Source organism: Zingiber officinale, unplaced genomic scaffold, assembly GCF_018446385.1.
Source record: "Zingiber officinale cultivar Zhangliang unplaced genomic scaffold, Zo_v1.1 ctg64, whole genome shotgun sequence".
In the NCBI taxonomy this organism is placed as follows: Eukaryota; Viridiplantae; Streptophyta; class Magnoliopsida; order Zingiberales; family Zingiberaceae; genus Zingiber; species Zingiber officinale.
In genome coordinates, this window is record NW_024589961.1 from 1258 (window position 1) to 25707 (window position 24450).

Consider the following 24450-nt stretch of genomic DNA (forward strand, 5'->3'; position numbering starts at 1 on the left):
CGGATGATCTATCTCTGTTTGGTTGACCTCTAGCTTTTGCCTTCTGGAGCCCTTTTTTCGAGTGTGGGCAGTCCATTTCTCCTCCCTTCATTTTCATTAAGGTCACACCCAATCTGATGAGTCCCGTTGTGCATTAGCTAATGGTGCCTTCTCCCCAGGTTGAGTAGAATCGACTACAACAACATCCCCATCAAGATAGACATTTACTCCTTCCTCCACCTCAATGGTCGGTTGCCCTTATCCAGTATGCAGCAATTCCACAGCGGTTGCATCTTCTTCACATGCTGGTTCAATATGAGTGGCTAATTCAGCCCCATCCATCATCTCCAAACTATGATCAACAGGTGCTTCCGACATTGATTGTTGGGCTTAGAGTTGAGATTCTTTTCCCGGTTGTTGATTAGCCGTGGCATCGCAGTGCGAATGGTAGTGCCCCATGCGCTGACAGCTTAAACAAAATTTGAATTTAGATTCATAGTGAAGTGGAAGATCTACCTCCATGCCTCCCGGAAGAGTTGTAGGGATGGCAGCTGGTGGTTCCTTTGTAACGTCCACCTCTACAAGAACTCTTGCATAGATGATGTGCCCCCGCCTTATAGTTAGTTGATCAATGTATAGTGGTCGGCCAATCAGTGAGGCTAGCTTGCTCAACGCACAAACCGTCCAACACTCCAGAGGGAGATTAGAAATTTGCACCCAGACTGGCAGACGTTGAAGCTCCTCCCTTTGAAAGAACTCTTTCGGCAAGTGCTTAAGGTATAGGGGGCATCCAAGCGCAATATACGGACCACCATGCAAGACTTTCTTACAGTCCTCAGCATTTTTGAATTTGAACAGAAGCCACATCATCTTATAGAGCCTGAACATCATACTCTAGTTTCCACCTCTTTGCCATGGCATAAATGGCCCGCCAACCAGGAAAACGTCCAACAAAACGGCCATCCAATCAATCACCCTCCGCAACCTTAATTGTATCCACATCTTCCATCTCCAAGGCAACTCACTCTGTAGTTTGTTGCATAAATTGTAGGGCATTCGCCTGTTCGAATAACCTGTTGGATGAGAATAGGTCTGTCCACTTCTTTCATTCATTGCCCCCCAAAGTTTGGTTCACAGATGGTTGTCTCGTTTCCTCCAGTGTTTGGTTCACTGCAGCCTGTCTCACCTCCACTCCCAGCCCCCTGTTCCTCACCATCTTTGCCAGGGGAACAAAGATAGCGGACCCTACCTAGTGAGATAAGGCTTGGTTGTTGTAGTTGTTCCTCTTCATGTCCTACATCTATAATTGCATAGCCGTCTCATCTTTTCTTGGTTGCTCCAGTTCAACTGTTCACAATTGTTTTTACTAATTTTTATTTTTCAGAATGGATTATTTTAATTTATCCTCTCTTTGCTCTTAAATAATCTCTTTTGAAGATTTTTGCTAACATGCTATGCCAGGTCACAAATTGACGAATCATATATCAATACATCTGGCATAAAATGTTTTTTTATTGTCTATACTTCGTACTGTCTCTATGGTGGCCAATTGTCAACAATCATGTTTTAATCTATATTTGATATACATTTATAATTCCTTGATCCTATATTTATCCTTATTTTGCATATCCATGAAATCCACTTGTTTGGCCATGATTTAATTTTATCGCTAGATCAACTACTTTTTTTTCATTCATCCATAAGTGGCATGCAGGCACTCTACTCAAGTAGGTAGTTTGTTTACCAGATGGGATAATCTGTTAAACTATAGCATGATGAAAGTCATGAGGGCATATGTGCATTGTGTCATAGGCTGCTAATATATTTTTCATTTCAATTGCTCTGAATCGTTTCTGATAAAACATCTGTTATAGTTACTTCACATTGAATAATATGATACTGTTTTTTATGTTGTGTATCTCCATAGCTCAAAAATGGGTTTACTTAAATCCAGGGGAAATTTCAGTTTATCCTTAGAGATTTCATTTTGCAATTATCCAATATTGTTTTAAATTGTTAATTATGCACTATAGTTTGCAAATTGTTATCACTTCGCCCACAGGATAGTTTCCATGAGGATTCCAGCTGTTAAAAATGACAGTTGTGGTGCACTTGCTGGTTCTTGTGTACACCATGTGGCTTTTAAAATCTGGAGCCAGCCTGGTGAGCAAAGTGACAAGGTATTGCAGGCTACACGGCCAAAGGGACAGTTACGAAGCTTTTAGAAGAGACTTGCAAACTGAGCAACCCATACATGCTTGAAAAATGTGATCTAATGATGGCTGGAACCCTAATGGCCACTGATCTGGTTGGCAAAGTGACAATGGTTTGCAAACTATGGGAGTGAAATGATATTTTTTCCAACTTTGGGGAAGTGAATTTTAATTAAGCTTATATGGTTTCATTTTTCTCATTAGGAGCAAATCTTCTAGCAAAGCCCTCATATCTTGTCTCTTCATTTTGCATTAGAAAAGTTGAGACGTTATGTGCCTCACTGATAATAAAATTGTTATGGAAGTAGTAGAAATTTTGGATTGTTTGTGGAAGTAGATAACTATCATAGGGGACTATGGTATGCACCATAGTTTTCCACTTGAGATTGGATAAACCCTTCTGAAAGTCGATTGAAATTAGTCCTTCAAGTTTTTTTAACTTCCTGCTAAAGCTTGTCTCTGTTCTTTTTATTGTCTTCCTGCAGATTGTATTGCTATTAAGGCTTGTTCCTTTACTTCCATTCAACATGCTAAACTACCTTCTGTCAGTTACTCCTGTTAGTATTGGTGCATATATGATGGCTTCTTGGATTGGGATGATGGTATGCTTCCTTTAATTCATTTGATTTTTTTCACAAGATTATTCTAGTTTTCATTATGCTTTCCTATGCATTTTTTCTGATTAGAAGTTTTCTTACATATATGTTCCTTTTCTTATTTAATAAACATATAATTACCATTTGTTCTTGGATTCACATCATGCCTAGTTTCTTATTGTCCTGGATTCAAACACCAAGATGTCCTTCGTACCCTTCCTTGAAGACGAGTCTTTCTCAACAAATATACTTGCTGGAATAAATTATCAAAGGCGGCTCTCAACAAATATACTTGCTGGAATAAACTCTCAAAGGCGACTCTTTCTCAACATATTTCCTGTATTCCTCTACATTGCCCTTTGAATACATTAGTTAGATTTGGCCCTTGGCAAACATCAATTTTGAAGAGATTTATGGCATCCATCGAGACTTCAATATGCCTGGTGCTAATGAACAAGGTGAATTCTATCAGAGTCAATGGCAATAAAGATTTGGGAAGAAGACAATAGAAGGGTGATTTTGGAATGACGATAAGGTTTGTGGTGAGCAAGAGTTTGTGGTGAATTGGTGATAGGATTTGTTGTGAGTTTGACAAAGGAGCTAGTTCATGACAATAGTAGGGCTTGGGGAGTAGGTTTGGTGAAGGTCAATGAGTTCACAAGGAGTTTGTTAGATTGGGTTGTTTGTGGTAAGCTTCCATTAAGGCATTACCATCATGATTTCAAATGGGTTGGAATTCTAATTCTAGATATAATATCAAGAACATTATTCTGAACTATTCTTGATTAATAAATTTTTTGATAAAATAATTATTTCCAATCTAACTTTATTATTGGTGGGGAATGAAATATCTATTTTTGTGACTCAAAATGCCACAAATAAAATAATTTTCAATTTTACCACTAATCCTCCTAAATAAGAGGCCTAACTGAACAACTCTTCGAAAATTTGAAAACTTCAAAAACCTAATTTTCCTTGTATGTATCATTTTCCTCATTGGGATAATAACTCAACCTCTAATGAATTGTCCTTATTGTTTTTTGGGTCGTCATTTTCGAGTGTAGGAAATAATAGCTTGATCAAATATATTCAATAATGTTTCCTCATTATCTTTTAGCTTTAGTTGTCTCTTCTAATTAGTTAAAAATCAACCTACCTTATTCTCCCTTTTGAGCTTTGACTTTGTGCCCTTTGTGCTTACCCTTTTTGACAAATAAGAAAATCTCAATTTGTCATAGGGTGAGGATGATGTCCACATTTACAAAATAATCACTGAATGTGAAAGTGGAAGCATCAAGATGAATCCATAAAAGCATAATCTTATCAACAACTGTTGATGAGAGGTTACTGGAGACAAGTGGCGGGAAGAAGTAACAGTAAGGACTGGAGGCGCTAGACTCTTTTCCCTAGCAGTGACAACCTAAGTAATAAATTTATGGTTAGAGGGATTATTATATTAGTTAATCTAGTGCTAATATATGTTTTTTATTATCAGTTTAATTAATGAGTTTTAATTAAATTAATTGAAAGTTAATGTTTAATTAATCAGTTTGATAACGATCAATATTATTTTTATTATCAACTTAAAATTTGTCAATTTTAATTAAAAATACTAAAGTATTAATTAAAACTTTCATAATTAATAATTATTTTAAGGGTAAATTTGCATGCAGTCCTTAATCATAAACTCATCTTTGCATGCAGTACCCATCCATAAAAATCTTTGTTTCCACTCCCTAGTCAAATATATTTACCTAATTGTCCATGATACTTTTCGGTATAAAAAGTCTAAAAATCAGTATATTTCCTTTTAAATTCAGTACATTAAATTAGAATCTAGTATATATTTTCTATCAAATTGAGTACGATTCTTTTTTCACCTCAATTGGATGGAAAATATACTAGATTTTCTTTAAATGATACTCAATTTGATGAAAAATATACTAGATTTTTTTAAAATGGTAAATGGTGCTGAATTTATGAGGAATTATATTAAATAAGAAAAAAATCGTGCTCAATTTAATAGAAAACATACTTAATTCTAGTTTAATGTGCTGAATTTAATAGGAATTATACTCATTTTTAGACTATTTGTACCGAAAAAATATGAGGATTAATTTTGATAGAAAATATACTCGATTCTAGTATAAAGTATTGAATTCTAGTGTAAAGTGCTGAATTTAACTCCCTGCATACTCGTTTTTAGACTTTTTATACCTAAAAACTTGAGGGGCAATTTAGGTAACAATATTTGCATAAGGGAGTTAAACAAGTAATACTTTGCATGCAGGGAGTGGAAACAAAGTTTTTTGTGATTGGGGATTTCATGCAAAGTTGTGATTGTGATTAGGGATTTTTCCCTACTTTACCGTTATTTTAAACAGGATAATCATAATAAATATTTAATTAATTAATGTTAAAGATTTAAGATATTTTAAAAAATATTTTTTATAAAATAATATTCATATTTTAAATAATTATTTTAAAATAGGAACTTTTAGATATATATGTAAAAAATAATTTGAAAATTTCAATGAAAATTTTAAAGTTATTTTTAAACTCTCAAAATTAATTTCAAATGTTTTAAAATAATTTCAAGAATTATCTATTTTTTGAAATCAATTTTTTCATGAATTTATTTTATACCTTTCAATTATTTTTATAAATTAATTATATTTTAATAATTAAAATAATTAAATATTAAAACATCTATATAATTGATTCAAATACTTTTAAAAATTAATTTATATATGAATTAAAAAGATAATGAAATCGTATTGATCTGATACGATATAGTCTCAAACTCTCAAAATCGTATCGTTATAGAACTTGTATGTCATAGTAAGATGAAGTCTTGAATTTGTCACAACAACTTATCATATCTTCAATTTTAAAAATTATTATAATGTCTAAATAAGTTGAAAAGTTAAATTAATATTATAATTTTTTTTCCTCGGTGTGATTAAAAGAATGTCATAAATGATTTCAAATTAATTAATATGAGATTTTAATTTCACCAATACAAAGAAATCTACTGACTAGCTTATGATAACCATTATTGAATATAAGTTTTCTTTAATTATTGACATGCATCCCTTAGCTTAATGGATAGTTCAGTGCGATGATGAGTGATAGATAAGGAAACTTACACATTGCATTAACGTGTTTTAAATCATGAATAAATCCTATGGAAGGATGCATAAAGATAGTTTAATTGATTTGTCAATGTTAAAATTGATGTCTTATATTTGTGGTTTATGCTGTTTGTTTCTTTTTTTGGCTTTTCTAGAAAGCATGAATGGATGAATAACTTATAGTTTGTAATCCTAGGTCTTGATGAGTATCAAAGGAGTTTTTAAGACGGGTCAAAATTAAATAATTAAGAGCAAGGATTAAGATCTTGTACTGTGCTGCTCGTGCCAGGCGACACAAATGAAATTTGTCATTCCGCTTGCCATCCAACATCAGTAGCATCGACACCATGTGCTTTCGTGATCTTGCAATAACCTTTGCGGAGTCGCGGAGGCATCACTATCCTATTGCTCACATTTTTTAAAAAATTATTTTATTTTGTATTTTGTGTATTTTATATTTTTATAAAATTTAGGTTAAAATTTCTATTTCAAAAAAATATTTTTATCTATTATATTTTATATTTAAAAATATCGAAACCATATCGGCACAATACGGTATCAAAATAGTCATAAATTGAAACTCCGATACTGATTAAAATTTAAACCATGTTTAAGAGACTCATTTAAGGTGCTGACAGGAGACTCTTCTGAAAATGATATTAGAGGGCTTTCCTAAGGATATGTTATCAAAGAATTTTTTTCAAGCTAACCCCTTTGTTTTAATTAGAACTTCATGGTGAGTAGGTGAAATAGATACTTTAAAGGTGAGTTTGATTTACTTAAGAATGAGCATTCTAGTTTCATGAATTTATTTTGTGATAGATTAATACGTATTATTAAGCAATTTTTCTGGACATCATGTGATGAGTTCCACTCTCATCATGTAATAATAATCCTTAATACTTTGCCAAACATCCATTAGTTGCTCTAACAAGTTGTTTATTGTTGGTAAATTGTACTTATTCAATTAAGGTCATGCCAATCAAAATCTTGTTAGCTAACCAATCTAAAACATTTTTGAGGTTTAATTGTCCATTAAAACTAAGGGTGTTATGCTTAGGTCTATATTAATAAAAAATTTTAGACAAGTTCAAACTCTCTAAACACAAGATAATGTGATGGTAGGCAAGTACATATGTTATTCTTGAAATTGTGTATCAAGAATAATATTTGTTAAAATCATTGGTTTAGTCTGTTCTAGCTCTCATAAATTTTTTGAGCTCGTCTTTCATAGTTTGGTTAATGTTTCTTATTTGTTATCTATTTAGTGGAAGTTGAGGTGCTTCCTCTCTTTATGCCAGAATAAACGTATGACTAATGATATTGATATAGTAAAAAGCAATATGAGAAATTAAGTACTAATATGAGAGACGGTGATGAAAATGAAACTAAGATGCAAGCAAATAATTATTCATTTGAATGATATATATATATATATATATTTAATCTTTTTGATGGATGAATATTAAATTAACAAGACGTATATGATAAGTGTTCAAAAATTTGTAAGACAAACTTAATTAAATATGAGCAATTTAATCAAGCCAACTTTGTAAACAAAATTAATTTTTGAAAAAAACAAGTTGCAGTTTACCAAGATTTTGCAAATTGAGTTCAATGTCAAAGTTGCCATCTAGTTCGAGCTAGATTGATGGATCAAGGAATAGATGTTCTTATGTTCTCTGTCTTGCTCAAAATCCCAACTCTTCTCTTTCACAATTCTATTTGTAATGTGCCTTGGAGTGGATCCAATATATTCAAAGATGGTTGTGCCCTTCTAATTATCTCATTTTTATTATTTTTTTTCATTGATACTTTTTATGGATTTAATGTGGTAGCATGAATAACAATTTTTAAGCAATTTACCAAAACAAGCCCTTTCTAGTTTAAATTTACCAAAAAACACTTTGTAATTGTTTTGATCTAGTTTGAATTTACCAGAAAAACACTTTGTAATTGTTTTTATTAAAGCACGTCTCTCTTCCTAGAATACCCTTGATTATAGGCAATAGTTATGTAAAAAGATTGTGGTTGGATTTTTTTTTATCAAAATTAAATTTCTTGAAGCTTACAACTAGAAAATACCTTAAAATAGACATAAACTATTTAAATTTTGACAATTATTAAAATTTTGACATCATAATTAGAATTTATTAGGTTTCCTTGTATTTTAAAGAAAACTCATTTTGATGAAAAAATAAGTTGCAAAATAATTTGTAAGCAACTCGCATTCACTTTTAGCAATCTTTAAGGTGCAACATAATTTGGTAATTAGTGTGTGCTTCCAATATATATATATGACTATCATGAGATTTTAAACATCCTAAGTAGAGCACTAGTGATTTTGATGTACAAAGGATTTCACTTGAATGAAAATTTTGGCTGCTATATATATATAGTTTGACCATTACGAGCTTCTAAATAGCCTAAGTAAAACATTAATACCTTTTCATGCCTAATAGAGCTTATTTTGATCTGAAAATATGATCAATAGTTGTTTTTATACAACTTGAACTTTTTTTTTTGATTTTCTTGCATTTTCAAAGTGAAAGATTTTGACCATCATAAATCTCCAAATGCTTTAAGTGAAATAGTAATATTTTGTGTCTAAAAGAGTTTCTTTTGATTGAGAATTTTACCACAAGTTGTTTCATAAGATTGCTTAGAGCATTTGCATGGTTCTAAGTTATAACACCCACCATCTCATCAAAAAACGTGGGGTCCACATGCCACATATCTATTATATTAACACATTCATTCTCTCACATTCGTTTTAACATTAACACTCATTATTAGTGGGTTCAATTGTCCACTCTTTCATCTTTATTTTTATTTTTATTTTACATTAAATAAATTAAATTTCAGTTTTATTTACCCAATTTAAATAATTATTATTTAAAATAAATAATAATAATAATAATAATAATAATTTTAAATATATTTTTATGTAATTTTTTTCTTATTTTATGAGTGTCATTTATTTAAAATTAAAATATTATTTTAATTTTTAAAAACTAACTGTTTTATTCAATTTTTAATTTTAAATTTTTTAATAAATAAAATTTAAAAAATACACTCACGTGGTGTGGGCCAGCCTTGGTTGGCCCACCCCATGTTATCTTGAACATGTTCAAGAGAAGGGGAGTTATAACACCTCTTCACCTTGGTTTTAACACCAAGGGGGTGTTATAACACCCCATTAATGCATCCAATGTGGATGCCCTTATGCCCTAAGTTTATAATTGAGAATCAACCAAGATTTTGACCATCATAAATCTCCAAATACTTTAAGTGGAATATTAATATTTTATGTGTCTAAAACAGTTTATTTTGATCGAGAATTTTACCACAAGTTGTTTCATAAGGTTGCTTATGCCGTATGTTTATAATTGAGAATCTACCAAAACAAGCTTTTAAAAGTAAAAATTGACCATTATCAACCTGCAAATATTCTTATTGCAATATTAGTGTTTTTTTATGTTAAAATAGTTTATCATAATAAAAAGTCAATCCACGAATTGGATTATAAAACAACTATGCTTTATCATTAAAGGTATTCTTGGAGGATTGATTTTTAATAAAAAATAATTATAAATGTGTTTTTTGATAAATTTAAATTATAAACAATGTGTTTTTGAAAATTGCCCATAATATTTTGATATGCAACAAAATATTATTAGAATAGGTCTTCTTCTCAGTTCGATGTTGTGACTAGGCTACATGGAAGTGAGAGGATCAAGGGGTTGACTTTCGGGTCTTGAGCAGATGGTTCCATGTTGCGCACTGAAAGTAGGGGAGGCAGCATAAGGGATCATATGTGTGTTGATGACCTGTCGTCCTACGTCAACTGCTAATTTGACTCCCACAAAAGCAGTGAGGTATGGAGAAGGTGGTTCCGTGAGTGTCAACTGAAGGCTTCATCATGACAACATTGTTGATGTTGTGTGGGCAACCAGAGGTAGGTTGTGGTTTTGCTTGTCAAGGAAGGAGCTGATCAAGTAGTAGCGTGGTGGTGCCACTGTGCCAATGAAGATGTGCTCTGAGATCTGTTGAGGCTGATGCCAAAGTTGTTGGTAGTGCTGATCCGCAGTTGTTGGTCTGTGTTTGCTGATCATAGGAATAGATGATGCCCTTCTCTAGTGTTTCATATAATGTTGCTGATGACCATTGATGGAGTCACACACAAGACACAAGTGAGGAAGCAAAATGGTGTGAAATTAGAGATCAGGACCAACGGCATTGCTATGTTCAGGAAGGCGCAGGAGGCTGATGGCAGCACTAAAACTGACAGAAATAATGGTGTCAGGGTAGGGTCAGTGGTGATATCTGGAGTAGAATTTCTGGCATTGTTGGGAGTTGCAGCTTACTTCTGTCAGCCATGGCTATGAGAAATAGGGAAGCAAACGAGAAAGAAGATGGCAGTTGCAAGGAAATAGCTGACTTGGGCATGCTCTTCATCTCATTTGAGAAGGGTGTGGAATAAAGGTGGTTGTTCGAGAAGAAAGTTCTTCCGTTGGTCTAGAGGAATTTGCTAAGGGGTTGGTGGAGGTGGGGATGTGGAACTGGAACGTGAAACCACAGAGATGGAAGATGGGTAGAATAGTTTGGCAACGCAAGGTGTGGGAGGTGAGACTTCAATAATGGATGAGCTGTGCCACAGTGTGGCACAAAAGAGGTGATAGATGGATGTATGTGTAAAGCTGAAGGAGACTAGGGTAAGATAAAGTATAAAATACCGAGTCATTGACTTTGATACCAAATTGCATCACCAAATTGAACACTGAAATCATAGAAAATTAGGATTAAATTAATGACTAGCTGTCTCACATAAAGAAAAAGAAACACATGCATTAATCAAAACAAAGTTTAATTTTGATAACTGGAAAGATAAAAAGATACATTAAAGATAATAGCTTTTCTAGACTTGACCAATAACAAGTAGGAAAATTAGGAACTATATCAAAAAACAAATTAAGAAAATGCACCAATCTGATTCAATTCCTACAGAAGCTATTTGAAATTTCTAACTTAACATACCTAACCTTCTTTAATCACTAAATTAAATAACTATTCTCCTAAACAGAACAGGACACCCAGCTAAAATCAACTTTTAGAAAATCTGAAACTTCAAAAACTTAATTTCTTGTTTGCATCAGATGGTAGCTTGAGTCAGTCCAGAGAATCTTGGTCTCTCCTTTGAATATGCACTCAACAAGCAAGCTAATTGGTGGCCAGGAAACAACAAATTAGGATCAATCTTGTGTGATTATTTATATATTTTGATAGTATATTATTGTCTGCAAACCTGGAAATAAGTATCTAATTTTATGCTCTTTCTTTGATTTGACAGCCAATAACTTTTGCTCTGGTATATGTCGGAACAACCTTGAAAGATCTTTCTGATGTGACACATAGATGGAGTGAGGTTTCAACTACACGTTGGGTGGGTATTTAAGCCATAACTGGCATTTACACCATATGGCCTTGCACAAAAATTCTTACTCGTTAAAATACAACGGAACCATCTGAACTATTTTTTTTTTTTAATCTTGTCTTCTTCAGTTTATTGTGCTGGAGTTAATATTGTTGCAGTTTATTAGTTATACGGTTTTTTGTTAGATGCAACAATATTTCATGCAGTTGTGTTTCATCAAAAGCAAAAGCAAAAACACTATTGAACTATCTCTCATAGATTATATATATTATTTGGTATTGCTGAAAACTATTCTTTTGCATAAGTTTGAATTACAGACAAGCATTCTATACTGTTAGCATTTAATTCTAACAATCATTTCCTATTAAAAAATGGATGCAGGTACTTATTATTTGTGGATTTTTAGTTTCAGGTATGAAATCTCGTGCTTACTGGTTCATTCTCGCATAGATTTCTTTGTTAGTTCAACTTATCTTTGTTCCATAATACAAGTAGCATATCATAGGCTTCAGCATTCTTTGGGTATGTTTGGAATCTTAAAAAAATAAAAATTGCAGTGCATGACTTTCATAGATTTATTTGGTAAATTTAGTGTCATGCTTGGCTAAACACTAACCTTGGACTTTAGTATTGTGACTTTTGTTTATGGACCTAGGCAAGATTTTAAGCGATGTATTCCATTGCTATTTTTAAGTGAATAGAGTGGAATTTCGGTGAATTCCACACATAATTAGATATAGTGCAACTGCTTTGCGGTACACAGTTTCAAGAAGACCTAGGCAACCCTAGTGGCTCTATTTGGACTACCCATTTGTTCAGGAGAAATGCAATTCCATTCTAACAAGCTTTCGGTTTTCTGTTTTCTGTTTTCTGTTTTCTAGCAACCTTGTTTGAAATTGTTATTGTCATCACTGTAAAAAAAAGTTCATTAATGACAAAAATTGTCACTAGAATTTTTGAAAATAAAAATTTTATTACTAAATTTGTTGAGTTAAGCAAGTATTAATAGTAGTATTAAATTGATCGACTACTAAATGTGTAATTAGTGATATTTTTTTTTATTATTAATTGACAATCTATTTTATAGTATCATTGCTAAATGATACAACAATGAAAAATTTTATGATAATTTTTATCACATAATTATTATTCATAGTTTATCATCAAAAATATTTTTAATGATGACAATTTAACATTAGTTGTAGCTAAAATTTTGCATCATCCTCATCAAATAGTGCATGTGATGTAGCATGAGGATGCTTTGTTCTACTTAATCTAGCATACAAAGAATAATCTCGCATAGAGATTCACAAAAAGGAAAATTTAATAAATCAATGAATTATAATATGATCGGATCCAAACTCTTCATATAAAAAGATACAATATCTAACTTATTCTGAAACGGTAGCAAACTTTTAAAATTTTAGACAATTTTATAAATTCATCAATTGTGTAAAAACTTAAATCCTTAAAAAATTTAAAATAAGTTTAAATTTCAGAAGTAGCAGAATAAACTTTAAATGAGATGCAAAATGAGAAAAATTATTCGTCTTGATAAAAAAGCGGTCAAATAATCTTAACCATTGAAAAAAATATCCAAAAAAACCCCCACCCCCCTCAACGGCTAGGAATCGCTGGGTCCAACAAGCAAAAAAAAAAAAAAAATTGGGTGAATCGGCGGGCTAAACCGATAGGCCAAATCGGTAGTCCGCCGATTTTTGACCCTCCCGATTCGGCCCAAGTCTGGGCCCGGGGTTAGGTCTAGGTGAAATGATAAAATTGCTTCCTTGTGACCTTATGGTTACGAGTTCAAATCGCGGAAACAATCTCTTGCAATACAGGGTAAGATTGTGTATAATAGATTCAATGTGGTCTGAGGACCCCACATTGGCGGGAACTCGTGCACTAGGCTACTCTTTATCATCAAAAGAAAGTCATTTAGCTAGTGAACAAGATTGGTGGTCTTATGGTTAGAAAATACCAAATCATTATGCAATATGTTTAGAGTTAACTCATTTCATTCAATTAAAATTTCTTTGATTTTAAATAATGTAGGAACTTTAGCCGTTGTCATCAAGGTAGGTGCCAATTTTGGACAATCTACTTCCTTTTATCTTGAAGGGATGCAATATTCTATGCTCGACAATAATAATTCTCTATATAATATTCTTACTCTGAAAGTTGTTTAAATTGTTATGGCTTTATAATAATCTCTTTACGATGAATCAGGAAAAATAATTTTAACTTCTAGGGTCAAGAAACTGAATAAACATAGTTCTTGGGCTTTCTCCACCTTCACAGTGAATGAGGTTGTACAAGCCAACTTTGGTATTCCATCACACTAAAGTATGTTGGAGTATAGACTTGAACACTACCAAAAGTTTAGCTGGTATGATAGTGTTATTTTTGAATCAATACTAGTTTGACAGTTTTATCATAATCAAACTAGTTTGATAATTTAATTAACTAATGAAGAAATATTAGGGTTTGTTCATTCAATGAAAGTTGAAACTAGGAGCATCTATCTTAACACCACCGGAAAATGTCTAGGCATCTATTGATTATTATCCTTGAATAAGTGAGATAACTCTTCTTTTCTTCTTTTATACGAGTTGAATTCGTTATATAACCCCCTTAACTATCTAATTTATTTGGTAATAGTAGTAATATTTCCTCTTATCATATTGTTCTAAGTATATTAATAAATAATGATGAAATAAAAAGTCTTTTTTTATAAAAAATTATTCTATTTTTTTAAATTTTGTTTGGAAGGTAAATATATATAAAAAACCAAAGGATCACAAAACTATTGCATCTCTAGATGTCTACACTCTAAACATCAACACAAACAACCACAGTTCAAGACATCTATGAAGAGAAAACATATCCAGCAAGCAACTAACACCCGACCGGGAGCTCTATCACTTGATGTCTACAAAGCGTCAGACATGTGTCTAACCTTGTGAAACATCCTCGCAATACAAGGTATAATGTTCTCAAAACGACAACGGTTATGTGCATCCTCTACAAGATAAATCATCGAAGACACTACAAGATATCACACCTTGGTGCGTCTTCCTTTCCCTTTGTAGTAGCGCCGAAATACCTCACACAATCTGGTGATGCTAGTGATATTAAAACTGATGTCCGACCATCTCTTAACCCTATAAAATAGAGATTTAGTAATAACACATTCAAGAAGATGTGGGCATTATACTCTTCAAACTGGCAGCGTAGGGCACATGTGTTGTTCGGTTCATATGGCGTGTTGTCTGCTGTCCTTAGCTTACTGTGAGCAAGCAACCAAGCTGTGAATTGATGCTTTGGTAGTATACATTGCTTCCAAATCATTGAAAACCAGGAGACTTTGGGTATTCGTGGGCGGAATAACTCATAAGCCAAAGCTGTCCCATTTTACTCTGCTATGAACCATTAAATTAGCTTCATGTTTGCTGCACTTACTAAGGTATTCCGCTCCAAAAGAACATCACGAATCTACAATATACGTTTAATAAGAGGCAAATATGAAGGCTTACTCTTCTAATTCCAAAAATTCACATGTCGGAGGTAATGGTGATGAACCCATCACATCCAAAGTGACTCCCTCTGGTTTTGAATGTTCCATAATATTCGGCATAAGAGAGCTGTGTTTCATACTTTCAAATCTCGTAACCTATAACCTCCTTCCTCTTTTGGTAGACATATAGTTACCCAAGAAATTGGGGGATGTTTGGTAGACTGAGAAAGATTATAAATCTTATCAATCACCCCACTAGGTATTAGAAGAATAGACAATCAAAAACATTCAACTCCTTGAATCATCGAACGTACCAATTCCAACCGGCCGACATGTGAAAGAGTGTGCTTCGGCCAAGAGATTACCTTCTTTGTAATTACCTCAAGAAGTGCCCCATAATTTGCAATTCGAAGTTTCTCCGTAGCTAATGGAATACCAAGATAACGGAAGGGGAAAGATCCTTGTTGAAAGCCATGTGGAGTAGTTGGTCACGTGTTTGTTCATCTAAGTCCAGCCACATACAAGTTGGATTTCAGCGGGTTCTCTCTAAGTCTTGCTTTGTCACCAAAATCCTTTAAATAGTCCATGGTGAGGTTTATAGTAGGAACATCTGCGCTTGCAAACAATAATGTTGGCGCAGCGTGGACCGGCAAGAGGGGGTGAATTGTGCCTACAAAATAAAATTAACCCCTTTTCGTCCTTTGGACTTGATTAGTATAACAAAGAATAACAGTAATAAAACTGAACTAAACAACTTGAAAGAAAACAGTAAGAAGACTAAGAATTAACTTGGTTACAACCTAGATGATTGTTAATCTAAGGCAATGAAAGACACTAGAAGATCTTCTTTGTAGGTGGAGAGGCCTCTTACTGACGTTGACAGCTCAAGAAATAAACTAGGAAAGAGTACAAGAGTTGTAGTTCAAGTTATGTTCTATTTCCAAACTCCAGGGGTCTTTTTATAGCCCCTAGAAAATTCTATTCGAGGCTGGAAGACGCCTTCAATAGGTTAGAAGGCGCCTCCAACGTGGCAAGTATTATTCGTGCAAAGATAAAATGTTATCTTCACTAACGGTCTTCCAAGCCATGGAAGGCGCCTTCCATATGGCAGATCAACTTCTTTGCTGATCTCTTTGTGTGGGTGATGCTCCGGGTAACCAGAGTTGAGCTCACCCGAACCCAACTCCGACCTTCTCCTCGAGTAGCCTTCCTCCCCGGCTTCTCGTCCCTCGGACCGCCGCGTGCATTCTTCTCGTCCGCCGGTGTACTCTTCCGCATCGCCTTATCCTTCGGATGCACCCAGCCCATCGATTCCCTTCCCGTGCCATCCTTCTCGTTGGTTGCGTCTTTTACTCGACTTCTTGTGTTCCTAAGCTCCTGCACACTTAGACACAAGAATCAAAATATACAAGACCTACCTTAACTTTGTTGACCGCATCAAAACTACCACGGGGTACTTATAATTTTCTCCTTTTTTATGTGTATCAACCCAAGTTAAAGTTAGGGTTAAATAAGAAGTAATAACTTGATTTTTCAATGAAGTAACTGAGTTAAGAATTTTGCAACGATAAGTACAAAAATTCCTAACTCCCCCCTAACTTTTCCATATTTCTCCCCCTTTGATCACATAAAAAAGAAGTTTTTGAAAAAATAAAGTAAATTGTTAGAAAAATTTGAAAAACTTTTACAGGGGTACATAACAACGATTACAAATTCACACGAAGAAATACTTTGTATTTGAAAAGAAATAAATTATTTCAGTACAGAAATTAATTTTCGAAAATAAATCTTTAAAAATAATTTTTTCAACTCTAAAAATTCTACTATTTTTCCTGGAGGTGTAAAACACATTGTTTAATGGCAGAAAATAAAATTTTTAAAATTCCTATTTTCTTAAATTTTTAATATTAACAAGTATCTTTTTAAAAAATAATTTGTAATAATTCAGACATTATGCGAAAAAATTCAAAAGTATTTGTAGAGAATATCATATTTCATCACAAAAAAAAATAAGATTTTTAAAATTTAAGCCTGCAAAATAATTTTAAATTTCAAAGTATGATTTTCGTTAATATATAAAAAATAACTCAACAGACAAAAAATTGAAGAAAAAAAAATCCTTTTTGTAGATTAAATCTTCAAATTGTATAGGAAAAATTTTCAACTCAAAATACGAACAGAAAAATATTTTTCTAATTGAGACAATTTCTATCTTAATAATTAAAAAAATTAGAATTTAATTTAAAAAAAATTTTGAAACCTAATATAGGTTCCTACCTACTGGATTTATTTAAAATTTTGGAGGTACATAGTTTCTAGGGATTTTCCTAATTTATTTATGGTGATTTCTTATGTACTAATTAAGCTACCATAATTTCTATATGCTGATATTTGAAAGTCGTTTGAACATGCATGGTCATTTTTTAATTTTTAGATTTATATTTCTAATTTTTCATTTTCTATTTTTAAATTATCATACATTGCTAATGGGCATGAATTGGCTAAGGTCATTTTTATCTTAACATTTTCTTTTTCTAGTTGTACTATATTCTTTGAAAGTATTTTAATAAAATTGAAAGACTGCTTGGGAGATAGTGCGTGTACTTCACTTACCTCATGTTGTGATGCTCTATCTCTATCGCAGCTTTCTTCTGAGGATCCTCCCCTTCATCGATGATCATTTCTGAGCTGCTTTTCTCTTCTCTTTGATGGTCTGCCAATAGGGCTAGTCTGGCGTATTCTTTAACTGCGGACTATGATGACGATGTTTCGTCCCAGGTCGCCTTCAGGGTTTTGAGCTTTGATTTTATTGGTCTTTTGCCCTTGTTCTTCAATTTAGGGCAGTCGTCCTTGATGTGCCCTACTTCATTACAGTTGTAACACCAGACCTTCCTTTTGCTCCGAGATTGTTTCTTAGCTGTCTTAAATTTATTAGATTTAATAAATTTATTGAATTTTCTTACCATTAGGGCCGCTTCGTCTTCATCGATTGATGCTTCGGAGTCTGGATCTTCCTTCTTGGCTTTCAAGGCAAGATTGTTGTTTGACTTTTCGGTTTCTTTAGGATTTGCACATCGGGTTTCGTGAAGTTCAAAAGTAGAAAACAAATTCTCTAGTGTACTTACCTCGAAGTCCTTAGAGATGTAGTATGCATCTACTAAGGATGACCATTCTGGAGTCCTCGGGAAGGCATTGAGCGTGTATCGGATTGTATCCCGGTTTGTTATCGATTCTCGAAGATTGTTGAGCTGAGTGATGAGTTCTTTGATCCGTGCTTCGAGTTGCGCTACCTTTACTCTATTGTTCATTCGAAGGTTTGTTAGCTGGGTTCGGAGGATGTCCCGCCTTGCTAACTTTACTTCCGAAGTACCTTCGTGGAGTTTGGCGGAGTTATAGCTATCGATTCGTTTTCAACTTTATGTTGGTCCTTGGGGGCTACAAAACCATATTTCATAATTAAAAGAATTTCAAAATCCGTTTTAAAAAATACCTCCATCCGGTGTTTCTATTGTGCAAAGTTTTCGTCTAATTTTGGTGGGTGAATACTTGTACCGGCCATCGTCTCGTTACTTCAGTGGCGGTTAGTCCTTTCTGAAGCGTTCTGTCTTTGATACCACTTGTTGGTGCAGCGTGAACCAACAAAGGGGGGGGGGGGGTGAATTGCCTACAAAATAAAGTTAACCCCTTTTCGTCTTTTGGACTTGATTAGTAGTACAAAGAATAATAGTAATAAAACTGAATTAAACAACTTAAAAGAAAACAGTAAGAAGACTAAGAATTAACTTGGTTACAACCTAGATGGTTGTTAATCTAAGGCAGTGAAAGACACTAGAAGATTTCCTTCTTTGTAGGCGGCGAAGCCTCTTACAGACGTTGACAGCTCAAGAAATAGACTAGAAAAGAGTACAAGAGTTTGTAGTTTAAGTTATGTTCTATTTCCTAGCTCCAGGAGTCTTTTTATAGCTCTCGAAAAATTCTATCTGAGGCTGGAAGACGCCTTTAATAGGCTGGAAGGCGCCTCTAACGTGACAAGTTTTATCCATGCGAAGATAAAATTTTATCTAAGCTAACAGTCACGGGAAGATGCCTCCAATATCTTGGAAGGCGCCTTCACACTATTCATCGAAGGCGCCTTCCAAGCCATGGAAGGCGCTTTCCATACGACAGATCAACTCCTTTGCTGATCTCTTTGTGTGGGTTATGCTCCGGTTAACCGGAGTTGAGCTCACCTGAACCTAACTTCGATCTTCTCCTTGAGCAACCTTCCTCTCCGGCTTCTCGTCACTCGGATGTTCGCCGGTGTGTTCTTCCGCAGGGCCTTGTCCTTCGGATGCACCGAGCCTGTTGATTCCCTTCTCGTGCCATCTATTGGCTGCGTCTTCCGCTTGACTTCTTGTGTTCCTAAGCTCCTGCACACTTAGACACAAGGATCAAATACACAGGACCTACCTTAATTTGGTTGACCACATCAAAAATATCACGAAGTACTTACAAATAATAGATTATCGGCTTAAGCTAAGTGAGTGAGTTCGACCACCACACACATAGGATGATAATTAAAAGCATCCATCCTACTTCATGAAGCGTGAGAATAGGGGTGTAAATGAGCAAGTCGCTCGTGAGCCACTCGCGAGTGGTTTAGTCAAAATTTGACTCGAGCTCGAAGTTCACCGAGCTCGAGTTGACTTGATTAGAAATCGAGTTGAGCTCGAGCCTAATTATTACTTGCTTGGTAGCTCGTTGAGCCAATCGAGTCAGTAATAACATATAACATATAATATATAATATATAATATATAATATATAAATTTATTTATTAAAAAATAGAAAAAAATAAAAAAAATTTGAGAGTTCGAGCTCATAATTAAATATTGAGCTCAACTCTACAAGCTCGAGCTCGAGTCGAGCCAATATAAATCAAGTCGAGCTGAGCTCGAGCCTAGGCTGGCTTGGGCTTGACTCGGCTCGTTTACAGTTCTATGTGAGAATACCTCCAAACAGAGTCCAAACAACAAGGGTGAGAGTGGATCACCTTGTCTCAAACCTCTTCTCCCATAAAAGAAACCATTTAACCTTCCATTGAGACTAATCGAATAGGAAACCATGGTCATGGATTCATGTATCCATCTACAAAATTGTTGGGGAAACCCATAACCAACAAGTGCAGACAAAAGAAATTGTCAATCAACCGTATCAAAAAGCTTTCCTCAAATCAACTTTAATCATGTACCTTGGAGAGATTCTTTTATGAGCATACTTCCTCAATAGTTCTTGAGCTAAGTGAATATTCTCTCTAATGGGCTCGTCCTTGACGAAAGACACTTGCGTCTGATCCAACAAACTATCTATCACATTTGCCAGCCGTGTAGCCAACACTTTGGAAATGACTTTATAGAAGACCGTACAACATGAAATGAGCCTATAATGTGAAACACGCGAAGAGTGATTAGATTTTGGAATAAGAGCAATTGAGGTATGCTTCCATTGCTTGAGAAGTCTTCCATGATGAAAAAACTCCTTTACTGCCGCTATAAAGTCATCCCCAATCTTATCCTAGGCCGTCGTGTAGAACTTTGCATTGAAATCATCCGGTCTGGGAGCTATATCAGCCCCAATATCAAAGAGGGTCCCCTTTATCTCTTCCAAAGTTATTGGGGCAACTAGATCCGCTGATTGAGCTTGAGATAGGTGGCTTCCAGGAATATTACTGCTGTCCAAAGGAGTGTTCAGCCTGGTTTTACCCAATAAGTCTTGAAAATACCGCACAAACTCTTCGGCGACTTCATCTAAACTAGTTGTTTGCTCTCCGGATTGCTTGGTGAGCGTGATGCTTGCATTTCTTTTGTTGTTGCGCTTCACCAAGTTATGAAAAAACTTTGTACATCTATCACTATTGTTGAGGTAGGTACTCTTTGCTCGTTGTTGGTAGAAAAGTTTTTCTGCCTTCGCTAGCAATGTTGCTCTCTTTCTCATCATCCCATAGTCACTTTGAGGTTTGGCCCTGACAAGAAGGCTTCATTGGGCATCCTCTAGAACTGATTTTGCCCTTAAAGCTTTCTCTGAGACATGTTGAAAGTGGAGTTTATCAAGTTCCCTCAACTTGCCTTTTAGCTTGGCAATAGCTTAACAATCAATAGTTGCATAATTCTCTTGTAGCCAATCCACGTCCACAATAATATTAAATTCAGACATTTTAGCAACTACGATCCGATGCAAGTACATAACTACAAGTCTAAACAACAATCCTTAACTTCCCATTGCAAGAACATAACACTTAACCTGATAGTACTTCACCTGATAGTGTCATTATTGCTAATCAACAAGATTGGAGAGTTGGACGCTTCTCAATCTTGTATACAAACTTAGGAGAAATAAATGAATACAAACTACCAGTGAGTATTAACATATCACCAAGAACACTATATAAACAAAAAATTTTAAGCCAACAAATAAAAAGGATTCCTAAATCCTCAGATATACCTTGATTTGCACGGAACATACAAAGAAACCACAAAATAGAAACCCAAAAATGAGACCCACCAACATAAATCACAAACTTGACTGTAATACCAACTAAAATTGTCACACACCGAGGTATAATTTTAACTTAACAGGAGATACCTCAGTTGGTAATAGTGTGATAATAGGAAACCAAGGGTCATATTAATGATAACCAAGAAGGTCAACCAACTAAGCATATTTATCATTTTTTATATAAAATCCAATAATACCAAAATTTATGAACAAAAAAAAAATATTAAGACAACATAAAACCAAAATACTAGCTGAAACTAACTATCAAAATGTCACCTTTGGTTACAAAACTGGAGGAATAATGGAGGCAGAGGCCAAGGAATAATAGAAAGTGAACTCAAGTTTGCCAAATGGATAAATAAGAAATATGTGCATAATTCAAGTAATAAAAGCATATATATATATATATATAAAGGAACATGATATCAAATGATACATTTATAGAACTCTATGTGTATCTACAAATACGATATAAAAAGAAAAAGAAAAAAAAGGGCAGCTCGGTGCATGAAGCTCCCGTTATGCGGGGTCCCGGGGAAGGATCCATTATACGCAGCCTTATCTTGCTTTTTTTTGCAAGAGACTGTTTCCAATTCTAAATAAGTCACTAACTCAAAATATTCTAAATAAATACCTAATATTAGTAACACAAATTCTAGAAAATAATTTGAATTCAAGGTCGATGGATCCAACCTTGATAACATCCCTAATTACAAAATTAGGCACTTGCTGCAATTGAATAAACACTTATTCCTCTTCTTAAACTAAATACCTAACATTCAATTGAAATATAATAGAATAATATGTATACCTTGCAATTTTTTCCTTGGTTGTGGAACAAGATAGGCATTTTGTTGATATGCAACACTATAGTCGGCTTGGCCAAAAATAACCTACTAGTGGTCTCCCTTGACTTGGTCAAAGAGCAGTCAGATGAGGGATGCCGACGTTGGAACAACAGGAGGAGAGAAAGAGAGGGCGAAGAGGGGAATGAGGAAAAAGAGGGAGCGACAATAGCCACTTCTCTTGCTCCAAGCTGTGGCAATGGTGCAACAAGAAAGAGAGACAACAAGAGCGAGAGAGAAGGATTGGTGGTGGTCCTCTCCCTTGTCTCAACAACGTAATGGAAGCCGCGTGAGGGAATGATAAAGAATGAAAAATCAAAAAATGGAGAGGGAGAGAAAAAAGGAGACCGAGGAAGTGGCTGATAGGAGATTGCCTTAATGGTAAATGCCAACGGCAGAGGTGTGTGGAGATAGAGCGACAACACAGAGAATGAGAGGAAGAGAGGACAATGATTGCTTTAAGAAGACGAGACAAAAAAGAAAAGAGGAGAGAGAAGGCACATGACGTGTGCAACTTATGTGAGTGGGAGAGAAAAAAAAGGAGAATATAAAAATTCTTTAATATGTTCTAACCAGATTATCTGGTTCAACTTATTTCATTTTATAAAATTAAATAAATAAATAAAATAATTTAAGACACTAAAATTTTAAATCAATTAAAAACATAAGCCTTAGATACATTTAACATATTTTATCTTTACATCAATCAGGTGCTTCTTAAGCTTGATCCACATTGAGGCAGATATGCCACACGTCTGTACACTCTTGATCACTGATCAAGCTTGATCGATCACCTCCCAACAATCAACATGAATGACTTGTAAACTTGTAAGAAAATCATTAAATATAAACATTGTGTTTGTCAAAGATTAAAACTGTAAGTTATCCTAATTATAAGCAAGGAACTGATTTGCTAACTTTCTAATGTGATAAACTTTAAAAGGGGCAAGGTTCTACCTGCAAAATTATCAAATTTTGAATCAAACATGACGAGGAAGAACATAGATTTGAGAAATTTAATATTTGAAAGTTTGATTTGAAATTGTTTAAATTTATTTGAAGAAACATTTAAAGTTAATTTAGATTTGACTTGGATTGATTTAGAGAAATTTTCATGACTGAAAGTTACTGAATGACTTGAGAATCTAATTTCAAGTTGCCTGGATTTGATTTGGTGAAAATTAGAATTAACTTGAATTTGTTTGGTCCAGTATAGAAACTAAGTTGGCTGACCGGGCCGGACTGTATCAGGCATGTTTACATTTTTATATGAAGGTATAACAGTTGGCTTTTAAATCTATGCAGCTATTTTGTTGGTGTGCGTTACAAGAGTAGCAAAAGCATCATTAGACAAAGCTCTGGCCGAGAACACGGAAGTGGAGAACCTCCTAGTGACAACTTCTTTACCAGTTGTGTCTGCTGCATCCTCTGACCTTCGTCAACCTCTTGTGATCCAGATTGACCCTTAAAGCGACAAGCACGAAAATTAAACTTTTTTTTGCCTTTTCCCTGTAAATCCTTTCACCTACCAATTTCTTCATCGACCAGCTTGTGGAACAATCTGCCTCATAACAGAAACAACACCTTGGAGAAGCCAGCTTTTGCCTTCTTGCTCAGAAAGCAAAATTGTAGCCGAACATGGATTATGTATTGTAACTACTCATCCTGACTTCTGTACACCTTTTTTTTTTTTTGTCTTTAAACATTTAAAAAGCCATTTTCTATATGGTTTTTTTTTCTTTCTTTATATCTTATCCTTACAACATCTTACCATCGATCATGCCAAAAGTTATACTAATCTTTAAGTAGTTTACTGAATGTGATGCTGAATAGACCACGGTTACGGTTTATTTAGAACGGAAGCCACGTGGACATCTTGAGTATTTACGAATATGGTAAACGCAAATAAAAAAGTAGAAAAGTTTATTTGGATGTAAAAAGGCTGGTTAATCATTTTGACGGTTGAAGGAGTTTAATTAGATTAATCATTTTCAGATGACGGCAGACTGGCTCAGGTTTGTTTGGGTCAGATGTGAGACCTCTCCGTTTGAAAATTCCTCTGTATTAAATAAATTGTTCAATTGGTTTGCATTAGATAAGATACAGATTCTAATAACAGTCAATTATGGGTTATGTGATGGGCATTCTTTGAATTCTTTGTTGTTAGGGAATTGGAAGACTTTCTGGATGATACACCAT

General features: G+C 34.2%; 1 protein-coding gene across 1 annotated transcript; it reads left to right on the forward strand.

Moving 5' to 3' along the window:
• Positions 1–902: 902 nt before the first annotated feature.
• On the forward strand, positions 903–23998 carry LOC122037579 (transmembrane protein 64-like). Its single transcript, XM_042597104.1, has 7 exons — positions 903–1069; positions 1117–1231; positions 2013–2159; positions 2600–2794; positions 11273–11365; positions 11738–11768; positions 23557–23998. Exons 1-7 carry the CDS (start codon positions 903–905, stop codon positions 23718–23720), a joined length of 912 nt encoding a protein of 303 aa, XP_042453038.1. The 3' UTR covers positions 23721–23998.
• Positions 23999–24450: the final 452 nt, after the last annotated feature.

Excerpts from the sequence above, each read along its gene's own strand:
- LOC122037579 (XM_042597104.1), top strand. The coding sequence starts at position 903 with ATGGCCCGCCAACCAGGAAAACGTCCAACAAAACGGCCATCCAATCAA. Across the intron at positions 1,070-1,116 it reads AACCTGTTGGATGAGAATAG|ATGGTTGTCTCGTTTCCTCC; the intron begins GTCTGTCCACTT and ends TTTGGTTCACAG. Across the intron at positions 11,366-11,737 it reads AGGTTTCAACTACACGTTGG|GTACTTATTATTTGTGGATT; the intron begins GTGGGTATTTAA and ends AAATGGATGCAG.